General features: G+C 48.7%; 1 protein-coding gene across 1 annotated transcript in view; it reads left to right on the forward strand.

Annotated features, from left to right (window-relative positions):
- Positions 1-26,620, forward strand: part of SHANK3 (SH3 and multiple ankyrin repeat domains 3) — a 385,152-nt gene that overhangs the window by 37,317 nt on the left and 321,215 nt on the right. Inside the window, exon 4 of the mRNA XM_075024471.1 lies at positions 26,266-26,469. Within this exon, the coding sequence (XP_074880572.1) occupies positions 26,266-26,469 (204 nt within the window). The remainder of the gene's footprint in view (positions 1-26,265; positions 26,470-26,620) is intronic.

Below are 26,620 nucleotides of genomic sequence, written 5' to 3' on the forward strand. Positions count from 1 at the left end.
TACACCAAGCCGAGTAGGTTGGGGTTAGCTGCAGTGTAGCACCTGCCCAGCACAGCACCCAGGTGTGGAGCTAGTGCGAGCCGAGGAGCCCATCCGCAGCAGCGCGTCAGTTTGCTGCTTGCACAAAGGGAGGTGAGGAGCAGAGAGGTGGCAGCCGACGTTTGCACGCCAGTCGTTAAAAGCGCTGCAGTTTAGGCAGCAGTTTAACAGTTGATGCTAAACCCGTTGGCCAGGGTTGCTGGAGTTTACCCCCAAAGCCTGCACGGGGAGCAGGGCACAGCTTGGCCCCCGCTCCCCGTGGCCGCCCCTGCTTTGCCTGAGGTGTTGGAGCCCGTGGGACGCGGTGGGGCGGTCGTGCCCGGCCGTGGGAGAGCTGCGTGGCCCGCGCAAGGGGGCTGCAGCACGGGGCCCTCGGAGGAGCCCTGGTGAGGGGCAGGCTGGGGGTGCCGTGCCCGGTCACAAGATGCAAAGCTCTGGTCCAGCGTTCAGGCGTGGAGTGGGCCATACCGGCAGGCTCTGCAGCCCCGGGCTTTCTGCTGGCTCTGGCACTGCCTGTTGTCCGTGGACCACCAAAGACTGGCACAAGCTCTGGGCCGCGTGCCAACAGCCACTACTAGCACAGCTCACCAGGCTCGCCGGGCATGCGGGACTCCTTGCCATGGGGCATCCGGGTGGCAGATCCGGAGGTGGCAGCCCTGAAGTCTGGCATGGGGACCAAAGGCCGCGCCGCCGCCTCGAGCGGCCAGGGCAGTGAGGGACCAGGGTGCTCTGCCTCTCCCTGCCCTCGCCCATGTAACGCTGCCCGTTCCTACCTGCAGCGCGTCTGTCGGGTGAGTTGTGCCCCGGACTGCAGGGATGGGCTGCGTTAGAAGTAGTTCATCTTCCCCCCCAGTGACTTCAGCTGGAGGGTCCTGAGCAGGCACAGTCGGCAGGAGGGACTTGCGGAGCAGCCCCACGGTGCTGGCTCGGGGTGCTGCGACCCACGGGGCGGTCAATCAGTGGAAATCAAATGAGTGATCTCAGAGAATGCCTTGGTTAAGTGTATGAAACTAGTTCAGATATTAATCCAACTTTTAACCATAGATCAGTGTGTTTACTTCGTTTCAGCCAGTTCAGCTCACAGGTGAGCGGCTCCAGAAGTGAGGAGCCAGGTGGAGGCTGAGAAAGCTGCAGAGAACTTGCTTTCCTCTTCAGCTACAAAAGGCAATTTCAAGAGGGTGAGACCCACCAGTTCTAAGATCTTGAAGGCCGTGAAGAAACAGTTAATTTAAGTAACTATCGATAAAAGTCCCTTTTTATGTCTGTTGCTTGTAGGTGCAAGAGGTATTTTGGTTGCTTACACATTTCCTATAAATCCAGCACACGTAGCTTAGAGTAGTTGTATTTAATTTGTTAGTACTGAGAAGTACTTTAACATGCTAAATGAACATATTTTAATGCCAATTTTTATCTTAGTCCACTTTGACTTAAATCACAAGTCAAAATCTACTCATCCTCTGTTAAGTAAGAAATATGCTACTCACTCTGTTCTAAAATGTTTGGGTAAAGTTAAAAAAATTGAATATATATTTTACATTTTAAGTGCTTAAATAGATGCATACAGTTACAGTGTATCTACTCAGGAAAAAGCACTTTTGGTTGTAAAGTCTATATTAAATTGCAAATTAATCTAATGCAATGGTTATGAATTGATCCGACTCAGCCTTTCTTTAGGAAAATAGCTAAGGACTTCCAATGCAAAACAACATCAGACTCAATTATTTATATCCAGATTTTCTGCCAGCTGATTTATCATGGTTAAAATTGGTGATCACTTTGACTTAAATCAATCCACTTTGCTTTATTATGTGCGTGGAGCGAGGCTTTTGCCTGAAGCAGGAGAGTTGCGGGTCACTGCATTGGATCTGTGGCTGTGGTTGATTCTTTGGGGGACTGTGAAGTTTAGCTGCCAAGTGTTGTGCAACATTCTTTGGGACATTGTGGGTGAATTACTTAATGAGTTGTTTTGAATAAATGCAATTTATTTGCATAAAACTGTTCAAACTTGATTTAAAGCCACGTAAATATGCATGTGTGCGCTAGCATAGCGGATTCAGCCCTCTGCTTATCAACAGGGCAAGACAGTCAGCTCTGCCTAGGTCCTCCTCTGCAAGCATTTCACAGCCCTGATGGAGACCGCGTGGGGAAAGAGGACTCCTTCTGCAGAGCAGAGAGGGTATGCAAGGCTCTGAGGCCAGATAGTTGCCGGCCCCTAGTTATTGCAAAGGCTGGTGGCTGCAGTGCACAGGCTGGCTCCTGCAGCTGGGTCCTCTCCACAGGGAGGGCAGGAGGACCTCACTGTGTGGCACGATGCCGGCTTTCCTGCATTTTGTCCCCGGCAGTGGGATGGCTGATGTGGCCATTCGCATATGGTGAGGGCTGGCTGGGCTTGGTCCTTGGAGTGGGAATGCCTGAACTGGGGGTGCAGCTGCAGGTGCCCAAACCTTCCGCTGGTTTAGGGGCTGAAAAAGGACAGGCTGTCTCTGGCAGTGGGGTCTGTCTAGTCCTGGGGCAGTCGGGAGCTGAGGACCCTTCCTTGGGGTGTCCAAGACAGCTCGGGAGGAGCCTGTGGGTCCTGGGGACCGATCAGGTGGCTCCCCAGCACCGTCCCTCCTGCGCAGGTGGGCACTGCTCTGAGCCCATCTTGCTCTCCAGTTAATTTCTTCCTTGTAGAATTGATCTGAGAAGATTTGAACATGACACTGACTAATGAGATGCATGCCTCCATCTTGTACATTTGTTCTGAGTTTGCATCCTTCCCTTTGGACGGAGTGGGACTCCCACGCGGGAATGGCGCCAGGGGTCCCTGGCACCACCATCACAAGTGTGTTGGGCTAATGCACGGGCAGTCTGGGTGAGATGGTGCGAGTGCGGCAGGGCCGAGGAGGAGGGGGTAAAGGTGGGTGGTTGGAGCTCCCCTCGCTCTGCTGTCGATCAATGCAGAGCATTGCAGGTCATCGCGACACCCTGTATGTTGTGTTTTGCTGGGAGAGGTTGTGGGAGCAGGGGTGAAATGTTTTCCTGGAGCTGAGCGTTCACATGTCATTTCTGGTTTCAGTGATGCTGTTCAGCCACACAGAGAGCTTGTCTGTGAAGTGGGACAATAGCAGTTACCTCACCCTAATGTTTAGGAAGTGCCCTTCGCTGTTTAAGGGTGGGCACCAAAAGCGGTATTGGGCACTGCTCGGGCTAAATTGTCAAAATGGGCATTTCTCTTGTCTTTCTGAGCTCTGTCCCCTAAGCAGTTGCAGACCTGTAGTTGCCAGAGGTTTTGTAGCTTGAAGGTTCAACTGTTGATCCACTCCAGGAGCTGAAGGTTTGTTTGTGGCTGACACGGACAGCGCAGGGTGGATTTCACAGATCCTTGGAGGGAAAGTACTTGCAAAACGTACTGCACCGTAAGTGTAAGGTCCTGCTTGTGCATGCGATGAGGAGCTCAGGAGCAGGCACAAGCTTGTGCTATGCACTTAATTTTTTTTCGGAAAGAAGACATGAGGGCAGCCCTCCTGCTCTTTCCTTGCCTGTGCTTAGAGGGCAAAGTGAACATAATTGAGCCATAATTCACAGTTACTGGAAAGAAAGCATGGGCCACAGTATGAGAAGCAGTATTGGAGCTTTATATTACTGCTATCTCCAGGGGAGATTATTTTTATTAAAATCTGGGTTGGTGGAAAATTCTGAGATTAGCTTCATTTTTAATGTATGGTTCTCTGTGGATCAGCCCAAAAAGAGGCTTCCTGCTGTCTCCAGCTGCCGAGATGTTGGCATTCCAGTGCCCGGCAGTACTGTGACATGCCACCCGATGTGCTGAAGATGCCCAGATCGAAATAAATGTCCAAAGTTATTTATCAGCATTTCAAAAAAAAGGTGGATATGAAACCTTAGGTGAAAAAACCCACATAAATTACTGGAAATTTACAGTTAAAATGAACAGTGCTGCAGACCCACTTCTTCACAAAACCTCCGCCAACTCTATTTGCGTGCAAGCAAAACGTGCGATGGCAGATCTGGAAGTGTGAGCAGAGGAAGGAGCATCGTTACCCGTAGGGCTTTGTTACGACACTGTGGGGCTGGGAGAAAAGCACCCCACTACAAGGAGCGCAGGCCCTCCTTGCTGGTAGCATCCCATGTCCATAGGACAGGCAGGCGGGCAGACCCCTCCCCATGTGTCATGCCTCCTCCTTCCCGTGGCAGCCCAGCCAGCGACCCAAGAGCTGAGCCCTGCTTGTGCCACCGAGCAGCCTGGCTCCGTCCTGCTGGCCGGTGTGGGCACACGATGCTCAGCGGCTGCCACCCGCCAGGACCACCCGCTCCTCAGTGGGGTATATTCATGCTGAGATGTGTTCCCCCGTGTAGGCATGGTAACGAAGGTGAAAGCATCTCACCCGACCAGCGTTAGTACATACCCAGCGTCTGCACTCGCAGGAGCTGCATGTGCTATCCCGTTTGATACTTTGGTCTAAGAGGTAGTCTCTCAGTGAAATTGGTGTGAACTGATGCACAAGTAAGGGCTGAAGTTGGTGCATTCCCCTGCCTGACAGCAGTGGGTTTTGGAAGGGTATCCCATGCCAGTGCTGTGGAGGAAGGAGGTCAGGTCTGGCTGCGCCATGTGCTGTGGGAATAACAGCTGGTGTAGATACAGCCTTGGTGGGCCAGTACCAATGTGCTGTAATGTGATGGATGCCTGCTCCAGGGCACCCAGCGTCCTGCTGCAGGCTGCCAGTGGTGAGCTGGGCATGGTCTCCGTACCTGCGAGCAGGTCTCAGTGACTCCCTACCACGGGGCTGGCTGGAGGGTGCATGCCCACGATGAAGTCTGCCGACTGTCCTTGCCCTTGTCTGGCCATCAGGGTGCTGGCTCTGTCCTCGAATCCTGCGTGGTGTCTTTCTGGTGGCTCTCAGGAGGAACCAGCTGTTGCCCCTGTACCATGCAGCCCTTTGAGGTGCAACCACCCAGCGGCGCCTGGGAACGTGGTGCTCCCAGTCAGCTGGTGGGGCCAGGGCTGCGGCTCCGGTCCTGCCCCTGCCTTGCATGGCTGACACATGCTTCAGCGTGGCTGGGGCTCCTCAGCGCCCACATGGTGCCTGCAGGGACCTCAGGAACATCCCTGAATTTTTAAATTAGGTCTGAAAAATTTCCTGATGTGCTTTCACACTTAGGGCTTTTCTTTGCTAATGGCTTGGTGGTGGCTGTTGATGACTATGGATCTGATCTGCTAATGGATTATTCTGGGTTTATCTGAGCATATGTCTGGAGCGATGGGGACTCTGGGGTTCGTTACTGTTGGACCAGTTCCCTGATCCCACTCATCGTCTGCAAATGCTGCACTCGTGGGAGGGATAGGGGGGATCGCTTTGCTTGCGCCAGGTTCAGCTCACCCCACGGCACAGCCTCAGCTCCCTCTGTGCTGTTCATCCCCTCCCTCAGTAAGTTAATTGAATTGTAATAATATATTTACGAGGTAACCTTTCATAAAGTACATGCTGTTAGAGTTCTTTGTTGCCCACGTTTCACAGAGACTCAGTGTAATACATTAGAGCGTGCTGTTCGTTTTCAGACTACAGTTTTATCAAGCATGGGTGAGGTGACTCATGTTTTTTTCTCCCTGGGTTTTGGAGGAAGGCTGGGACCTGTACATGCAGAGAGGGGCTGTCTCTGGGCTTGGTCCAAATTCACCGCCCTGCCGCGCTATTCAGCATGCATCTCTGGCTTTAAATTGTTTTTTTTGCTGTCCCTAGCATTTCTCAGTCTGTGGTTAGAGTTTGTGAATCACATCATACCTTAAAAATGAATATCTACACAAGTGCTGAAGAAACATAATTGAAATTATGTCTTTCTTAGTGTCATGCAGGGACCAAACACAGTACAAGAAATTAACAGAAAAAGGCTTTAAGAGGGAGGAATTGGAGTGCATGTTGTGTACAGCTCTGGAGATGAGTTCACTGCCTAGCACCACTCTGACTGTCTCTAGCTGTGTCAGGAAGTTCTTTATGCATTTAGTTAGAGAGTATATTTTTAAAAACTTGCAATGTTGTGCATGTGTGTGTGTATGGATGGGCTGCACAAGCCAATTTTGTGAAGGTCCTTGCTGTAGTGGGTCAGGTTACATCAAAGGTGAGAGTTTGGCAGTAGGCTGTAAGTAATTGCAAATCTGAAGATGTTCAAACTTGGACTCGCCAAATATCCCATAGGAGCTGGGTCTGCAGTAGATTCCCTCCTTTTTTCCCATCTCTCATTATGTCTTGTCCCAGATATTTTTATGGCAGCATGGGCTTTTTTTTTAGAATTTCGGGCCACTTGTCTACTCTCTGCTTCTTGTCAGAGACAGGAGAGGGTTGCGGAGCAGCGCTATCCTTTGTCAGGCATACTAATATATCTGGAAAAAGCAGACAAAGCTCTCCCAACCTGAGGCATGAGTGGTGGGCCTGAAACCCTGTCTGTTTTCTTTAGCTGTACCAGCTGAGTTGACAGTAGACAGTACCTCTTGCTTTATACCTGGGCAGTCATACAGCCGTAGATGGCAATGATAGTGCATGAAAAGCAGAAGAGCATGGGGTAGCAAGCCTTTGGGGAGATGTCTTTCCTCACCTTGGCCTATGGCATCTGGCTGGGATGTGGCAAGAGCTGCGGAGATCAACCTGTGAGTGAGTTTTAAGTGTGAAAATCCCATTTGTTCGTTAGTTATTGCTGCTGGGAGGGTGCCTGTGCACACCCAGGGCATACCAATTGCCCATTCTTCAGTGGTCCCACGTCTCCCATGACGTCTTCTGCAGCCCCGAGACCATGGGCCAGCTCGGGTGATCTCTGTACCTTGACAGCAAGCATTCCCCGATTCCTCGGCTCCTAAATTTGTAGAGGCCCCAGAGGATTTGTTCTCAACATGGTTATGGGGAGTCACCACTCATGAAAGAATAGCATGGTTCTGCTTTGCCCAAATCCACTTTACACGATAGGCAAGCTCAGAGTGAAAATGAGCTTTACGCTAGGAAAAAAAATGTTAAATCCCAGATTACAAAGTCAGCAGTGCAGTTACAAAAGAGGTAACAGAGCACAGTTTTAGAATATATCTTGCATTTACATTTTTTTTCTTTCAGCTACATGAAGCTGAGTTTTTTGCCTGGCAGTATTCTGCATCCAAGTTACTCATTTGGAGAACTTTCTGATGCAGAAATCTCAGTCTCCACTTTATACTTTTAATTTCCAAATTAGCTTATATATACAAAATTTCAAAGCTTGTCCTGCTGCCCACCCGCATTCTCTACCGATAATGGGACCTCTTAGTATTGTGACCATGCATTTAGCTGCTTGTTTCTCTGAATAGAAGCCCAGCAGAACACATAAGCATGTTTGAGAAAAAGCATCTCTTTGATATCAGTGATTCTCCTGCTTCATCTCCAGCCTATTCATTTCTTCTTTCAAAAAGTCAATGGAATTAGATCCATGAACTTACATTTTGCAAACTACATAGTAAAAAGTTTTTGGCATTGTTTTCAGTTTAGCTTTCAGTTCACTAGCAGTTTATAAAGATTTGGTATTACATGATGTTGCATGCCGTTGGTCCCAGGGACAGCGTGTACCATTGGCTTTGCCTCAGAGCAGTATGCCTTTCTTGGCCATTCACAAACTGAAATTTTATCTTTAATTTCACTGGGTTTGGTCAATCAATTGCCTGTAGGATGAGGAACGAGGCATGCAGTGACCCTGTGACAGTGGCTGGAATGGGAGGTGTGGCTGGCTGGTGGGCTGATAAGCCTGTGATGGCTTGGCCCTGGGGGAGGGATGCAGCCCACCTGTGCTGGCACAGTGCTGGCACCTGGGGCAGCAATCAAGGGAGTCCTGCTGGGAAGGAAAACAGGACAGGTGACTGCAACCCCTGGGAATGGGTTAAATACAAGTGGGTGTGTGCTTTTTAGTCCCTGCTGCTGGCTCATGTTTGTGCTCAGTGAAGAATCAAACAAGAGCTGAGATTCCGCATGGTTTTGGGATGGAGGCTGTGTACATTTGGTGTAAGTAGTCTTGTCTGGACTCCTGCGGAGCTGGCTGTGATCCCGGGGGTTTCTCTGGAGGGGAGGCAGAGCTAACGGCTGCTCCAGTACTGAATGAAATACAGGACGGAAGAGTGCATGCTTGCTGTTGGTAATTGAGTCCAAGGGACCTCACTAATTTGTCCTCTAGCTTTGCAGCAAACTTAATTGGTTATGCTGGCTTATGGATTCATAATTGTCAGACATACTGATAAGTATTTATGGCAATACCTAGGTTCTCATTTGTGATTGCAGTGTCAGTATGCTATGTGTTGTATGAACACATACAAAGACAAATTTTCCAGCCTGCAAATATTCTTATTTCTGTTTTCCTGCTTAAAATTGCATTTCAATATAAGCTCTTTTCCAGTTAATATGTTGCATTAAAAAGGGTGTGCAGGAGCATTGATTTAGTTTTACTAATAACCATAAATTAATTGTCTGTCTTTGTAACTGTGCAACACTGTAGTGATCTCTTAAAGTAATTGTTGTGTTTTAATATTTGTTTTACTAATCTTTCCTTCCATCAGCCACTTCAGATTAACTGATAAGTATGAACTGTTCTCTGAATTCCTTTCATTCTTTTGGGGACTTTTTTGATACTAAAGAGTCCTAACATTAATGCGTCATCTTAAATGCATTTACTTGAGTCGTTCTGTGGTGTAATGCCTTTGCAGTGTAGCTCCAAATCTAAGAACCAAATCAATTAAAAGATCCAGTAAGCATTTTCCCAGCCTCACTTGTCACATTGATACTTACTCTTCATCCCAAATATCCCAAGAAAGGAGGTTATTTGCTTCTGTGGGAGATTACAGCATGGTTTACTGTCCCTGGCTGTTGGAAAGACATATTTTCTGATGCTGTCTTTTTCTCATCATCTGCTCTCTCTCTGTATGAGGTTTCAATGCGATGCCAGTCACTGTGCTATCTTGGTAAGGGAATTAGTACAGCAGCGGGTACACAGCATTTCTCAGTCCGAGGACTGGCTCAGGAGTAGCTCTGGAATCTGGGCTCTCTGGTTCCAGCACAACACGCTGTGCAGGAATGAACTTCATTCGCATCAGAGAGCGTTAAGCATCATGGAGCTCGGTTTGGATCTCCTTCCAGGTTGTGTCCTTCCCCGGGATGGCCTGGAAAAGCCTGTTGGCCCTGTTATTACAATAGCTGGGACTGTGGGCACTGAGCTGCCTTTGCTGGTGGGTAGGGTCTGCTGTCCCACTGCCCGTCCCCAGTGGCTCAAGCTGCCCACGGTGGCCCTGCTGGGCCAGACGCTTGGCCTGCAGATGGCTGTCCGTGGAGAGCAGCTCATGGCAGTGCTGTGCTCGCAGCTCTCCGGAGAGGGCTTGCTGCACTCTGCTCCTGCAGCTGCTGCAATGACCTCAGGGCTGCTGCTGCAGAAGTGAGCCATCTTGGTTCTCCAGTATTTTCGCTGGGCACTCGCAGTGTTTCTGCGGGAGAGCCGTTTCTCTCCTTGTGCGTGTGAAGTAGGGATGCTGGGCTGTGCTTGTTTAGAAAAACCAACAAAGCAGAAGGAGCTGGGAAATGACCTTCCCACTCCGTAGACTGCCTTAGCATCCAGACCATCCTGTGAGGCAAATTTGAGTAGCCCTGAATGTGCACAGAGCAGGAAAGTAGCACAAAGCAAGATCGTCCATCCCAAGCTGTAAGGACTGGATCCCAGTCTTGGAGCCACTTATGGTTCCCGTTAGTACAATGGTGCTTCCTGACAAGATTGGGCTTGTGTATAGAGATGTGCCTCTCTCTTCCGTGCTCTGGCTCCGAGTGCTTTGTGTCTCTTTGGCAGAGCATGAGGCATGCCCTGCTCCCCTGCCCGTGGACATAAAGGAAGCGTGGCACTTGGAAATGCCCCTTCTCTTTGATGGTGCTGGGCAGGATGTTGCAGATTATTTTACCTCTCTGCTGGGGGAATTCCTCTGGGGAGCCTGGCTGTCCCACAGGGCAGTGTAAAGCATGAGGGTGGATTGCAAAGCTACTCCTCGTGGACCCTTTGCAGTACTGTGGTCACAAACTGCTGGGATCCTCCAAGGCAGAATCTGTGTGTTGCATTGTACCTGAAACAAGTGTTGTGCTGGTGGAGGGGAGGAAGCAGCGGTGGGTGTTTCTCCTTTCTCCTGTGGGTGTTGTCTCCCAGGGGATCATAAACCTGGAGCTGCGATGGTGCTTTAGCTTTGAGCCTTTTGCCTCGGCATTAGCCTTGCCCAGGCCTGAGCTGGCTGCTTGCACTTGCTGGGTTTTCCTCCAAGAGCACCGCAGGTGTTTACCAGCAGCTAAAACTAAATGGTGTTTCTTCCCACTGCTAGTGCTTGTTTATCAACGCACAGATTAATTTAGGGACTGGTGCTCCAAATGAATCTGAACTGGAGCTGGATGGGGGTAATTTCTCTTCCCTTTCCTGTGATCTGACAGAGTGTGTTTTTCCACAAGGTTTCTTCCCCACCCCCCCCCCCCCTTATTGCTGGTAAATAGATTTCTAATTTGCTGTCTCATGTGTAGGTCATTATCAGGCATAGTTTCTCTCCTCTACTGAGTATGTGTATGTGGGAAGTTTTACAAAATTATTTGTTTTTGCTGAGTCTCATCTTATTGTCTAGAAACATGTTGCATTTTGTGGTATAACTCGCGATAGTATATACTCAATGGTATAACAACCTGCTTATTTAGGATGCAAACTTTATTAGTGTTATCTTATTTCCTTTTAATATCTTCTCTGTTCGATTGACCCCAGATGCCAATCAACCTCATTCCTCCATTCAGGTCTTTGACATTATTTATTGTTACTACTACACGGGTTTTCAGCCCTCAGCTGGTATGATGGTGGCATATCCATGGCAATTTTGATTAATTAAAATCATGCAAACCAGATGTCATGAAGCAGTATTAAACAATGCCTCTAAAAGATGGCATCTAGTCCATTCCCATGGTCCTGTAATTTTACAGTTCTCAATAGGAAGAAAACTTCTGTCAGTTTGTTAAAAGTTCTGCTTTTCCTGGTGATGCTAGTTTTAATGAAACAGTCCATAGCTGCTTTTGGCTTATAGCTCAGTTTTGCTGTAGACTACTGTTTCTCTAAATGTTTCCTGACATTCACAGGTCATTGGCATTGTTAAAGGCTTGGTTGATTAATTAAACAGCCAGCTAACCTAACATAATCTTCCTCCCTGCTTCTGATTGGCTCTTTGTTGTTACTAGTTAATCGATGGAAATTTACACTTTTTTTTTTTTTATACCCATCGTTTTACCAAATCGACTTCTGTAACAGGCGGTGAGCCATCGGAGCAGAGGAAGCCTGGAGCGGTGGCTGGGGGAAGGCAGCAAGTGCCGGGAAGCAGAACACGCCGGGCAGCAGCACATGCGAGGGATGAGCCATGTGCTGTGGAGAGTGTTGGGGAGAGAAAGCTGGTGTGCGCTCGGAGACAGTGCGGATTGGGAGCACTGGAGGGGAGAGGGCGCAGCATCTGCTAACGGGTGGAAAGTGGTTCTAGCCCAAATGCAAAGTGGGAGGTTGTTAGAGTAGCAGTGCCTGCTTCAGTAAAGCAAAGGCATTTTCATTCTCTTCTGTTAGTAATGTTTTCGCATTAATTTTCCATGTAACAAGGTGTTGTAGTTGCTGCAGGGAAAGCAGAGTCAAGGTTGTGCCACAGGTTGACCCGGGTGATGTTGGGGTGAGCACGGTGGCTCTGGATGCTGCACCGGTAGCGCTTGGTGGGGTCTCTCCAGCGCGCTTGGTGGCTGAGGCCTCTTGGGTGAGGTGCAGATGACAAGTTGAATGGTAGCAGCTTAGATCACCTCCTTCTGGTGAGCACACGTACCTCTGCTAGCACCTTGCTCTGTAGGATTTTCACCAAATTGTTATCTTCTGAGCTAGCTCACCTGCTGGTACTGCTAAGTATTTTGAGCAAAATACTAATATATACTAGGTAGCTGGAATTAAGGCACATGCTTCAGGATGGACTTGTCACTATAAATTATGGATGTTTGTAGCAATGTAAAATGATTCGTGAAATGTTTTATTTAGAATCATAGAATCACGGAATGGTTTGAGTTGGAAGGGACCTTCAAAGCTCATCTAGTCCAACCCCCCTGCCCTGGGCAGGGACATCTTCCACTAGATCAGGTTGCTCAGAGCCCCGTCCAACCTGACCTTGAATTTGATAACAAAAAAGCTTAAAAATTAAGTAATGCATACTTTTAATATTTTCTTTCTCTGTATTTGTTGACGTTCATACTTCTTCTGTTGAAATACTCCTTTTCCTTCTTAGTGATGTTGATGAAAGGTCTGGATCTTCTCCTTAGAGTTTCAATAGTGTTTGTTTAATTGATATCCTTTTTAATTGATATCCTTAATTGTTTTAGTTTGCATTAAACCAAAGTGAATGTATGGATAAGATTTTTCATGGCTAGTGACCATTTTTTTTCTTGCTGAGAAGCCTTTCTTAACACCAAGAAGCTGTAATTTTTATATCATTGTTAGACCATTTTTAGTCCACTATGTTTCTTCAGATTCTTATTGCACAGACATGTTCAATTCTTGTCTTTTTCTTCACTGGGTTGGTTTAGAGTTTTTCCTACTTTTTGTGCTGTTGTGACCAAAGTAATTGCAACCTGCCTCAGGGTCTTTGTTTTCTGTGGGAAGCGTGGTATAAATTTCCATACAGACCCAAAGGAATCTGCAGTATTTAAATGCAGCAGTCTGCAAACTCTGCAGTTGCTAATAGAAGAAAAATGCAAATTTTTTAAACTGGGTAAAATATGGAAGTAAGGCAGTCAATATTGGCCCTCCTAATACTATTTAACTTACTATTAACTTTAGTTTATTTGACAACTTGAAATTCCTTTGTACGGCAGAATTTTTACTGAAAACATGGTAATATTGTAAAGTTGTCCTGCGTGAACCTGGAGGCTGCGGTTGCCTGGGAACAGTCAAGCTTTTGGGTTGCTGTTGGGAGGCTGCCAAGGCTCCGCATGTTGGACAAATACTGGCTGAATTGATCATCAGGGGAGTGGTTAATAAATTTATCAACATTGTCATTATTTTTTTTAATTAAAAGCCACTGAGCAGAGGAGCACGCATCTTCCAGCGTCTCTTTTGGCTTGCCAGCTGGCGCTGCTGCAAGCATCGCTGCTCACCTGGCTGTAGGGATGCTTCTTTGCGAGGGGGCGGGAAGGCAGCTGGGGGTGGCAGCCCCTTGACAAGCGCAGCTCGGCCAAAGGGGTTGTGTGACGGCACCTGCAGAGTCACTGGCGTCGGGACCCCCGGCCACAACAGCCCCTCATCTGAGGCCTCAGGAATGGCGGAGAACGGGGATGTGCCGGGCTGAGCATCGTGCATCTCAGCCCATGGCAGTACGGTCCCTTTTGAGCATCCGGAGCTCGGGGTAGAGCCATGCAAGGAGGCAGTAAGTGAGACGAAGAAACGAACCAAATCAATAGCATAAAGTGTTGTGGAAGTTTCACAGAAGAATGGATCAGCGGGTGAGTGCTGAAGCAAACTGATTTAAAAAAACAAAACAGTAGGTAATTACTGAAGGAATTTTAAGTATGGAGCAGATGAGTAGGTAGTAATAATGTGCATTTTCTTTTCACTCAAAACAGTTATTATATCAGGGAAAAGAGATTAGCAAGAAGAGGCTGTTGAAGCCGTCTTTAACAAAAGCCTTAGTGTCAATGTGGAGAGCTAAAGACTGACCAATGAACTTGGATGTGGTATAGTAGTTACACCATTAATGGAAAACAGGAAAATTTATCAGCTGGAAAATAAACTCTGGTGAGATTTAACCATTGCATTTTCAGAAGACCATGTCTCCCTAATCTTATTTTAATTCTTTAATAAGAGAGAATGCATAAGAGAGCTGACTGATGGAATTTATCAAAACTTCAAAACAGCTGGATGGAAGCACCTCTGAAAGGACTGTAGAAGTTACATGTGGAGAGCAAAAGAGCTGCAATGCACCTTGTGCCAGGCAAAGAGATTGGCGTGGGAAAACACAAACAAAAGATGAATTCTTGTCTTCAGGAGAGTTTTTCAGGGTGCGGAGGGGCAGGAGAGAAAACACCTTGGAGTTTGTAACTTTGTTCAGAGTATTAATAATTTGAAGAGGAACATAGCAAGGAGGCAGATGTGAGTGCGGTGACAGCAGGTCAGACCACTGGGGTCCGGCAAGCTGCTGCTGGGAGCAAGAGGCAGAGCTGTTGCTCCTGGAAGGGTAAGGACAAATCCTGGAGGAGCGAGGCAAGGGACACGCACATGGTGACACCTCCACAGGGAACCCTTCCAGCCTAAATCAGCAGTTGGCTTAGGGGCTCCCTGGGCTACCAGGTGGGTTACCTGGTAACCCCCAGCTGATATCAGAAAATTGTAGTACTATATTTTGAATGCATATCAGCTCTTTGTGCTTGCATCAAGGGCGGGGAAAAAGGAAGCGCTGGGGAACTAGTGGCCTCTTGGCCTCACCTTGGTCCCTGGGAAGGTGATGGAACAAATCCCCTTGGAAGCCCTGGCCAGGCACATGAAGGACAGAAGGTGACTGGGAATAGCCAGCGTGGATTTACCAAGGTTAAATTGTACGCAACCAACCCGACTGCTTTCTCCAAAGGTGCGGCTGGCTCTGAACAAGGGGAGCACAGGAAACGTTGTCAATCCTGGGCTTAGGGAGGTGTTCAGTGTGGTCGCCCACAGCATCCTTATTGCAAAATGGGACAGGCATGGTTTGGGCAGGTGGACAACGAAGTAGGTGGAAAGCTGCCTGGACCACCTGGCTCAAAGGGTGGTGATGGGCCATACGGAGTCCAGCTGGTGGCTGGTTATGAGCCCATTCCTCAGGGATGGATACAGAGCCGGTCCTGTATAGGTACCTGTTTTGGCCACCGGGACGATGGGAAGGAGATCCCTGTCACCAGCCTTGGGACCCGCCGACAGGCAGGAGAGCAGGGCTGCTCATCTGCAGGACCTCCCCAGGCTGGAGAAATGGGCCGATGGAGACTGCCGGGGCTTGGCCAGGACAAGCACCAGGTCCTGCCCATGGGCTGCAGCAGCCCTGTGGAGCTGGACAGGATGGGGCGACCAGCTTCCCTGAGAAGGCCGGGGGGATCCCAAGGACCTGGCGCTGGCAGCACCCTTGGGCAACGGAGGTCAAGCACCTCCCGGGCAGTGATGGCCCGAGGGCAGCCGGCAGGGCGAGGGCAGGGATTGCTGCCTGCTGCTCAGCTCTGGTGAGACCTGTCGGCATACTGGGGCCAGACTGGGCTCACCAGTGCAGGACGGACATTGAAGTAGTGTGGCGGGTCCCGTGGGGGCCTCGGGAAGGTCGGGGCTGGAGCACATGAGGTTGGAGGAGAGGCTGAGCATGGGGTTTGCTCAGCCCAGAGAGGAGAAGGTGAAGGGGAGACCCTACTGCAACCTGCAGTTCGCTGACGGGTGAGGAGAGAGGACGGAGCCAGGCTTCTCTCGGAGGTGACAGGACGGGACGAGAGGCACAAGCTGCGGCCAGGGACGTCCTCCCTTTGTGCCAGGAAAAGCCCTTCACCAGAGGGAGGTCGAACACGGACCGGGGCCCCGAGAGGCCGTGGTGTCTCTGGCCTTGGAGACCCTCAGCACTCATCCAGCCACAGCCCTGAGCAGCTGCCTGCCCTGAGCCAGACCAGCTTTCTCCAGGACCCTTCCCCTGGTGTGAGCCTGTGACTTGCTGGTGTGTAGCTCCACAGTGAACACATGCCAGGTAATAAGGAAATACCAGTTCTTTGTTCTGCTTTGACTCTACTAGTTTCACTTAATACCCTCCCAAGTTTTTCTTTGAAAGAGCCTTTATTGCTGGTGGGTAGGAGTTAGTGTATTTTGACAGAATGAATGTAATTGTAACAAACAAGGTGTATGTGCAAAATCTTGGAGTCTTAAGTATGAAGAAAAAGGATCCAGCCACAAAATTAGACTGGTTGTTGAGACCTCAAGGCAGAGGGGGGTGTAGGTTAATGTGAGATGGGAGAAGCTGTAGCTTTGAAGAAAAGTGTGGTAGTAAACTGTAACCCAAGAGTTATTGCTGCAATTAAGAGTCAGATCTGAGTAGGGTGCTCTGACTGGGTTAAGCCAAATGCCCGATGATGCACACCATGCTGATTTGTGGTTATGACTATGCAAGTTAAGGTACCTGGGAGACCAATTTGGAGTCGATTGCCAGAGCCTGGTGGCATGCTGTTGAGCAGATCAGTGCGATTGTGTCTAATGAAGATGTCCTATCTGTCACCTTGTCTTGTGGTGTTTGCATCAGTTCCCAAGGAGATAATACCTGTTTATCTTTTCCGTGCCACTTTTGGTTTTGTCATGCTCCTCAGTCTTCTGTTTCCCAGACTGAAGAGTCTTGTCTATTTAGTTGAGCCTCACATGGATGCCACTTGAGGCCATTGAAGTTTTCTACCTTGTCTGCACCTTTTCCACTTCTGGTATGGCCTTTCTGAAAGGGGAGCTGGGACTGCAGGTGGCCTTGAGGAGAGAGGCATACCAGGGGCGTACGCAGTGACGTGGTGGCACTTTCTGTTCCTTTGATCCCTGCTATTCTGTTGGGCACCTGCTGAGCATTGATTGCTGTGGTGGGGTCGCAGGATTGCTGGCCACAGGCAGGCAACAACGGACAGCCCAGAGCCTATTGTTGTTAGCATTTTACTTGCATGCGGTTGATCTGCTCTAGTCTTCAGCTGTTTGGCTCTGAGAGGTCCTTCTGCTGGGTTTTGCAGTCGACTCTCAGTTGTACTACCCCAGGTACCTTAGTTGTTGTCTCACAGTTCGCCTCCCCTTCCCAGACCATTCCAGACCTGTAAGCAGCACAGGCACTGGCATGAATCCTGTGGGACTCTGCCATGAAAACTGCCTGGTTGATCCTGCCTACCCTCCATGGCACATCTTGCTCAGCTGTCTGTGCGGGTGAGACCCTTCCCTCTCCTCCCTGCGCAGTAGAGCTATTCAGCTACACAAAGTTATCTGTAACAGCTCAAGCCCAGAGAGGAGGTTCAGCGGGACTGTCCTGGTTTCGGCTGGGATAGAGTTAACTTTCTTTCTGGTAGTTGTTATAGTGTTATGTTTTGGGCTCAGTATGAGAAGAATGTTGATAACACACTGATGTTTTCAGTTGTTGCTGAGTAGTGTTTAGACTCAGTCAAGGAGTTTTCAGCTCCTCATGCCCAGCCAGCAAGAAGGCTGGAAGGGCACAAGAAGTTGGGAGGGGACACAGCCATGGCAGCTGACCCAAACTGGCCAAAGGGGTATCCCATACGATGTGATATCATACCCAGTATATAAACTGGGGGGAGTTGGCCTGGGAGGGGATTGCTGCTCAGGAACTAGCTGGGCATCAGTTGGCGAGTGGTGGGCAATTACATTGTGCATTGCTTGTTTTGTATATCCTATTATTATTATTATTTTTTCCCATTAAACTGTCTTTATCTCATGAGTTTTACTCTCCCCCAATTCTCTCTGCCATCCCACTAGGTGTGTGGGGAATGAGTGAGCAGCTGTGTGGTACTTAGTTGCTGGCTGGGATTAAACCATGACAGGGACCTAATCAATAACACAAGCATAAAAACCCCAATGCATAAGGATCAGTGTTGATGATGCAAAATAAGGCGCATTAAAGAGAGAAACATGAATTCCTTTAATGCCTGTGCAATAGGCTAAACTGAACATGTCAACACTGGAAAGGGACTTGGGGTAATGTAAGAAATTTAGGTCCTTATGGATCATAAGGATCGTAAAGATCCATAAGGACCTAAGCTTACATTAACCGCTCAGTTCTTTCATTAACAACCTGGTTCCTAAAGATCTTATGGATCAATCCATAGGAAATGTTAGAAATGACTGTTTTGCAATATGCTAAGAATAAAAATACAGAAGCAGGAGTAAATATATTACCTCTGTTGACAATTTTTTTCATATAACTGAAAGCAGTAGTGGAGTTACGAATAAAGATGTGAGCACTGGTGCCATAAATAAGAACACAAAAAAGCCCCACTGGGCTAAACCAGTGGTCTGTCTGACCCAGTATCCATCTCTAGCAGTGGCCAAAGGACATGCTGTTCAGGGAATGCACAAAGTCTGGCCACATTCTGCAGTCCATTCTCTGTATGCTCCTCCTGTTTCAACAACTGCTGGTTTAGGGTTATTAGAGGCTGCATCCCCATCTCCCCCCCCCCCCCCCCCCCCGTAGAACAAATTAGACCTGAGCCCATCAAAATAAATTATCCTTTAATTCATTCAAATGCAGAGTTTTGCACATAACTAAGGACTAATGCCAGAGCTAGAAAACAGGGAGCTGTATCCTGGAAAGGATGTGGGGTTTGGCTGTCTGAAAGGAATGAAGTGGTCAAAGTAAACTGAACCCAAACTGCCACATGCTTCAGTGAAAAGCACTAATGTGATGCCTGGAGAGGGAAGCAAGGGGATAGTGAGTTGAGGTGAGGACAATGTTTTATAGCTGTATATGACAGCTGGGAGACAGATGCTGGAATATTGCCTCTGGCTTTGATTCTGCACTTTAAAAAGTGTATTTAAAATTAAAGAGGGTGCTGAAAAGAGCAACAGAAATTATTTGAGATCTGGAGAAAATGCACTACAACTTATGAACATCAGCCTCTTCTGCTTACCCTAAACAAGACTAAGAGATGACAGTGTTAAATGGGGGCTACCAGTGTAGCAAGAAACTGAGTACTAAAGAGCTATTCAGTATCACAGAGAAAGATATAACAAGAAATAATGATTGTATTGGAAGTTTAAACAAGGGAAATCAAATGAGAACTAAGACATACATTTTTTAATTGAGGATGACTGTTTGCTTATTAATTTATCCAAGGAGGGAGTGTGGTTTCCATCCTGTGATGTTTTTAGACTGAAGTTGGATGGTTTTCAGGAAACTGTTAGCCAAATTCAGGTAATTTAGTTCATTATGGGAGTTACTGGTTGAAACTTAGGGGGCAGTGATACATTGCTCAGATGAGATGATCTTAAAGGTCCTCTTGGCTTTGAATTTGCTGAATCAGGGGGCATGCTGAATATGTGCTACAAAGGCAACTACAGTATGGTCTTTTTACTGTTTTTTTCCATTCTCTAAGTCAAGCTTGATTTCATTTGCTCCTTTATACTGAGAAGTTCTGTATCTCTTTTGCATGTGTTTATTAGGACCTGTCTATCCAACTAGCATGTCTCAGTCTTGATGCTGGATGAAGAGAAGAGCTTATTCCCTCTTCTCCAGAAAAAGCTTTGCTCTTCATGGCTCTTTTTCAGCCCTAGATAGAGCTAAAGCTTCCTAGGTCCTCATTTTCCAACTGATCACAAGTTAGACGGGTGGCTGTGGTTGTGGTGTTGCAGTGAGCCAAGCAGGAAACATTCCCAGGTCTCTGAAGGTAATAGTCATCTCTTTAAGCTGTCTCGGGCTCATTGGTGGGGTCAGCTTGATTTACAGGTCCAACACTTTCGCATTTCCCTCTGTGCTGTCTTTTCTGTATGAAGAGTTCAGCAGTTGGATGGAACTGGCTGGCGATTTTGCTCTTCAGCAGTCCTTTCCATGCAGGTGGCTAATAACAAAGCTGTTGTAGCTGTATGTAAGGGGGAGATTTTGCCTGAACCAGTCACTTAGAGTTAATCAGGAGTTGAATCTCTTTAAACATTCATTTCAAGCTGTGTTTGTATTAGAGGCAGCTGCTCCTCTGAAAGCACTGACTGGTGGGACTATAGGATGGGGCTGGTTGTCACTGTCAGTACTGCTGAAGAGTTGTAATAAGGGGGCTCTTGGACTCTTATTTTTTAAATAGAAGTAACTGGATGGCTTCCTGTCTCAGGCAATGGATTCTGGAGGATGATATAACAGTCAGCAACATCCTTCCAGACTGGCTCATAAGCAGCAACCATTTTGCTGGAAAACCCGAAAAGCCAAAATACTTTATCTACAGCATGCAACTCTGCAAGAAGGGCTCGTGCACTGGGTACTTTCCTGCTGGGAGCTGAGAACCTCCCTCCTGCTCTTTATCTTGTTTCCTTTTGGTGGAGGCAGCTTCTCCCAGCGTGGCGTTTAGCACAGCGGATGGCAGGGCCAGAGCTTTCCTCAGGAGGTGATCTAAGCCCAGAAATTCCTGTTGTTTCGCCAGCATACACAACTTGCTCTCTAAGTTTGCCTTTTGCCAGCATCCAGTGCACAGAAAGCTTGTGCTGATTTCTCCTCTCCACCACTAAAATGCAGAGTGGTGGTTGCTCTGCCCTGGTCTCTGCAGAGCCCAGCTTCTTCTCTGGACCGTGGCCATGAAGGGAAACAAGCTGCAGTGGTGATGGTCAGCCCATCCCGTGGTCCCTGGCCAGGGGCCGTCCACATGTGGGGGCTGCTGCTGGCTCCCCAGCCTCTGCCCCGCAGGGCTGGTGGTGGGTGTGAGGGGTTGCTGGTGGGAGTGCTCTGCGTGATTCCCAGTCAGGGCTGTCTTGTGGCTCTGATCCCTTCTCCCACTGGTGTGCGAGTGAGGCCAGGAGGATCCTGTGGGATTTCACATGCTGCAGGGGACGAGTGATGTCTGCCCCAGATCGCAGGAAGAGCTTGCTGCTGAAACTGCTGCTTAAGAAGATAGGCTTTTAAAGAGTAATTGGGAACTAAAAATGTATAATTGGAGAAAACCAAGGATAATCTTTTAAGGAAAGGTGAAAAGTTACCTGGGCTTGTTTGTTTTATAAATAGCGTCTGTCCCTGTAACTTTGTCCCAGTCTTGGTGTTACAAGGAGCCACTGCTTGCTCGGTGGAAGTGCCTGACTCGATGCTGCGGAATGCTGCATGCTCCTCTGGGACGCTTTGCTTCAGCTCCGAGTTCAGATGTGGTGCGTTTGTCCTGTGCAGACCGCTCGGTGCCTCTGGTCACCTTTGTCTTCTTTCCCTTTACCTTTTTCCTGTTTCTGTTGTTTCCTGAAAGACAGGGCCACCGGACCTGCACGTGATGTAGAAGATCTGGATGTGCTGCCAGTTCATGAGTGTCAGAGCAGCTCTTTCTACATCACTTCAGCACAGGCCCCATGTCACTCTGCTGATTAACTCCCGTGTCAGGAAACCTGCCTGGTTGACCTTCACCTTTGTTTACCATCTTCCTTGTCGGTTAGGGATCCAAAGGAGTGCTTTCTTGCTTCTGGCACTTCAGTTTACGGCAGCAAGGGACCTTGCTGAAAACATTCTGGAAACGTGCGTGTGTATTGGTAAGCAGGCCAGCCTTATTCTGGTAGGCGTGGGTTTCCTCCAGGCTCTCCTTGTAGGTGTGAGGCATGACTTCACAGAAAACAAGCAGATTTTCCAGCAATGTAAGTGTTTGTCGCAGTTCCTGTCCGTGTTCCTGGGACAGAGTCCAGGCCTTTGGGCCCAGAGCACAGCAGAATCGTGGAGCTGCTCCTGGGTATCAGTGTCTCCTGCCTGTGCTCTGCTCCTGGGAGGGTTTACATGATGCAGTGCAGAGCACAGCCAGCACTGTGCACAGGCAGTCAGCACCACTTGCAGTTGTGCTCTCAAATCTGCCGTGCTCATGCATCTGATGGGGAGCTTTTCTTCCTCATCTGCAAGACCCTTTGTGTTGGCATCCGTTGCGATGGTGACCAGCAAGGAGCCCTCCTGCAGCCGGTCCTCACAGGAGCTCCAGGATTCCTCCCTGGATGACTCTCATGCCTTGGTTGCTTGCCGGCCTCACCCACTTTCTGTCAGGCTCCCCTCTTCCTCTGCGTTTGTTAGTTTTGATGACTTCAATGCTATTGTCATTTTGCATGCGGTATGGCAGGATTGTGCTCTTTTCTCTTCCCTTTCTAAAGAAAATCTTTTACTTCTGATAGATACCTCTGCTCTGTTGGTTTGGCTGCTCCATCTTTCTGTAGGGGCCTCTTAGAGGCTGTTTTTTCATTTTTGCCATACATTTACTCAGAGCTTCTAAGGTGATATTATGAAATATACTCCCTGCTGCCTGCAAGCACATTACCTTTTCAACTGCTGCTTTTTAATTTCCTTTCAAGTCTTTCTCATTTGTGTGCTCTTCGATGAAGAATTTTTGGCTTTTTTTGCTCTTAAGGGATTGGTGAATGTAAGTTCTCGATTGTCATTATTGCAGGGTGGCTCTTGCATAGATCTTGTCTGTCATCCTGTGCGTTGCTGAGGATTGAATCTGAAGGTCTGAGCTCTTTCTTCTTCAGGAAGGAGGCATCTGTGCTGTCTAAAAGTTGAGAAGCTGTACCATTTTCTTTCAGGAGTTGTTCCTAAGGCTTTGATTGTTGTGATCAGAGCTTATAATTGTATGGAAGAAATTATGGCTTGTAACTGCAAACCAGAGTAGCAACTTCTTCTGAAAGCTGCTCCCACCCTGCCCTCCGCTGAGCCTGCCCGCCGGCGCTGAGGCCTGCCCCGGCTGCAGGGTGGGCTCTGTGGGTGCTGTGCCATGCCGGCTGGCACACCAGACTGGCGCTGCCACGGTGTGCTCACTGTGCAAGTGCTTCCTTCGCCTCCGCGGGATCCTCCTGGGTTTTCTGGGGACTGACACCAGAACAGCGCTGAGCCTCTTGATTCGGAAGAGTGTCAAGAGGAAGGGGCAGAGACCTCTCCTTCCCCTGCGGGTTTGGGACTGTACAAGGCAATTTGATTCCTTTTAAAATTACTGTTGACTTGTGTGTCCAAACCCTCAGGGTTGGAAGCTACTTGCAGCCTGTGTGAGCTGCTGTGAAGTGCTGTCTCGGGGCTGGATCTCTCTGTGCAGTAGTGGCAGGTGCCCCGTGCTGTCCGAGCTCCCTCTGCCTGATGGAGACAGGAGCAGTGTCAGACACGACATCTGCACCTCGGGCACCCAAGCCCTGCTCTGCCTGGGGTCAGCCCAGTGCCGGAGCTACCAGGGTTGTCCTGGCTGCGCGGGAGGCCAGAGGAGAGCAACGCGTCCCTCTGAGACGGAAAGCAGAGAAGCCCTCACTGCTGTGGCTCCTGGAGCAAAGCAAGCCCTGTGCCCCCATGCACAGAGCAGCTTTTTCCTGCTGATTGCTGCAGGCTTCAGAGTTAAGGCTGCACAAAGATATCTCTTGCAGCCCTTCTGGCAGGGGTCTGTGGGATTAGCCTCGTGTTTTTTGGATTGCTCCCAGAGTGGTTGTGTTGCATCATGGAGTGGAATAAGCAAGTTTAGTTGCAGGATCTCTGATATGAGAGAGTCATTAATACATGCGATGGTGTTTGAAGAAACAGAGTCATAAGAGACATTTAAGTAGCTGGATTATGCCCACAAAGGGCTGTTGCAGTGTTTTGACCTCACAGCTGAAGTAGGCATTTTCTTCCTTCTGATTTCTGACGTAGGTTAAAGACAGAAAAGAGACACACTGCAGGGTGGAAGTTCATAGAATCACAGAATGGTTTGGGTTGGAAGGGACCTTAAAGATCACCTAGATCCAACCCCCCTGCCATGGGCAGGGACACCTTCCACCAGACCAGGTTGCTCAAAGCCCCATCCAACCTGACCTTGAATGTTTCCAGGGATGGGGCAGCCACAGCTTCTCTGGGCAACCTGTTCCAGTGCCTCACCACCCTCACAGTGAAGAACTTCTTCCTTACATCTAATCTAAATCTACCCTCTTTCAGTTTAAAGCCCTTACCCCTTGTCCTATCACTATATGGCCTTGTAAAAAGTCCCTCCCCAGCTTTCCTTTAGGCCCCTTTTAGGTACTGGCAGGCTACTGTAAGGTCTCCCCAGAGCCTTCTCTTCTCCAGGCTGAACAGAGCCAACTCTCTCAGCCTGTCCTCACAGGAGAGGTGCTCCAGCCCTTTGGTCATCTTCATGGCCCTCCTCTGGACCCGTTCCAACAGGTCCATGTCCTTGAGTTGTTTTCTCTCTTAAATATGAATGTTAATACTTCCCAGAGTATGTCTCTGCAGTATAAAATTAGGTGGGTTTTATGCCGGGACCTTCCTTCAACCAATGCTTGTGCACCTGTGCATGCCTATCAGTGCTTTTTTTCCATTAGCCATGTATTTTAATACTGAACAACATAATTTGATAGTGAGGAAGAGTCCTAGAGGCTAAATAAGCATGTAGAAAGGTACAGACTATGTTTATTTTTTATTCATGGGTCCCTGAAAGAATGATATGTATTCTGCTTCTCATTGAGAACTGAAAGAGAACAGAGCTGGTGTTTCTCAAAGGTTTTGAACTCCTGATTTCTCACACCAGCAAGTGGCCAGCAAGCGGCTGCCTCTTCCTTAGTACCTGCAGTAGGACAAGCCATAGTTGATAAGCATGCTGACTCGCTAATACGGTCAGCGATGAAATAGATAATGCTGACCTCTGTTTGCTGTATGAATGCATGCTGCCAAGTGCCAGTTATCTGTGCCTAAGAAAAATGAGCTGTAACATCAGCTCGGTGGCTTTCTGTCTCACCTGGTGGCTTTTCTGGGCGGTGGTGTGCAGGCAGGCAGGCTGGCGCTGCACCGGGCAGCACAGGTACTCTGCTGGCTCCTGCCCTCTGCCCCGGCAGGGTCATTTGCTTCTCTCTGGGCAAAGCTGTTTAATTTTTTCAAAACAGTGCCTGTTTAATTCACAGAACAAAAAAGATGCTATTGAGGGGACAAGGGACCAAAACAGGCCCTGGGGTTAAATTTTGAAGTTGGAGGTGGGCTGAAGGAGTGAGTGAGGATGTGCTGTTACTTCTGATGCCTGGGCTGAGTGTCCTTCTCCTGGCCTGGTGGGGACGCGGTGCGGTTGTGGCAGGAGCTCTGGCGCTGCGGGTCCATTGCAGCCGCTGGAAGTGCTGCCGAGCACTTGGAGAAGACAGGGATCGGGTCGGTCTGTCTGTTTGGAAATCCAAATAGATGGTTGCGTTCAGACCTCAACTCTTCAACACCTTCATGGACTGAACATGCTTATGCTGCTGTGTGGATCTGTGCTGCATCTATCCCTTGGACATGGCGTGCACCTCCAGTCTCTCATTGCAAGGGTGATGATGTGGTCTAGGGGAATAACAAGGGTGGGCAGAAGTGTGGTGTGCCTCTGTGTGATGAGTGGAGCAGGACTCAGCCTGGGAAAGCAGCGGCTGCTGGGGGAGCACTGCCAAGGCAGGGAGGGTGGTTGTTCACTTCGCCTTCCAGCGCAAAAATCAGGAGCGTTAAATGGAGCTGACAGGCTGTGGCTTTAAAAGGAAATGCTGAAACAAGACTGAACGCTGTCTTCTCCTCCAGTAGAAAGCATGGAGGGGAGGAGAGACAAACAAGGAGGAAAACAAAGTGATGGGAACAAGGAAAAGTTGAGGGCCAAAATGCAAAACGAGGGACCTGGGAGGGGAAATGGTGGCTGCTGATGGGGACAGGCTGTTGCGAGGCCGACTTCTGGTGCTGCCAGCATGGCCTTCCTGCTCTTTGCCCACCAAAGTGAATGCTGCAAAGGGCCTGCTGCCCCACCACCACGGTGGAGGGGATATGGGAATGTGCTGCAGCACCCGTGCTGGGCTCTGCAGCTTGGCAGGCACTGGCCAAGGCAGGTTCCCACGGCCAACCCGCTCCATCAGCACTGCCGCCCTGGCCCCACAGCCAGCCGGGACTGTGGCTGCAGCTGTAGGAAATATGGGTTATAAACATTTAATGACTTTGGGTCCTGAGGAGGGAGGGAAACTGCTTACGGTACCAGGGAAACCTGCTGCGGTCACAGGGTGAGATGGGGAAGTGTGACTTTCCTTGCGGAGAGGCAGAGGGCTCTTCTCCTCCGGCTAGGAAGACCTCGCTGGATGCCTCCAGCTCCTGGCAGGACTCACCATGCTGCTGTTCATCCCACCTTGGTTTGCACACCTATAAAGTCCGTGGTGAAGAAGCCAATAGACTCTTTACACCCTATTGGGGATTTTAAAGTGATATTTTGCTATTATACTGTTATTAGGCCATAAAATATTCTTTGACACTTCCCATATTTTATAGGATGTTATAACATACAGGGTTTGAATCTGCCCTGAACCCCACAAAATGTGTTAGAGGGGATTTGCGAAGTCTCATCCTTCTCTAACTCTTTTTATCCCCTTCCTATAACCTACTCATATGGAAAAGATTATGGCTTTCCCATTTTAGCCTTCTCCTTGTTCTTACCGTGGCTGTTCCTGGGTGCAGGTTCCTGGGTACAGCTACGGGGTACAGGACCTTGGTGATGCTCGGCTCTAATTGCCCTCTGTGTCTTTCCACAGAAGTGTCTACGGTTGAATCCAGATGTTCCTGTATGGGTTTCCAAGCAGCGTATCCTCTGCACTTTGAACCACAGCCTGAAGGATGTTCTGAACTATGGGCTCTTCCAGCCAGCCTTCAACGGCAGGGCTGGGAAGTTTCTGGATGAGGAGCGCCTGCTGAGGGAGTACCCTCTGAATCCAGACACTCCTGTCCCCTACTTGGAGGTAGCCTTTTTTTTTTTTTTTTTTTTTTTTTTTAAATTTAAATGTGTATATATCTATATATATGTATCTAGATATATATGCATGTATATATGTACATAAGTATGTAGGACTTCTATGATTCCTTCCACTGTAGGCTCTGCAGGCACCACAG

This window comes from Buteo buteo, chromosome 4 (assembly GCF_964188355.1).
Source record: "Buteo buteo chromosome 4, bButBut1.hap1.1, whole genome shotgun sequence".
Lineage (NCBI taxonomy): Eukaryota > Metazoa > Chordata > Aves > Accipitriformes > Accipitridae > Buteo > Buteo buteo.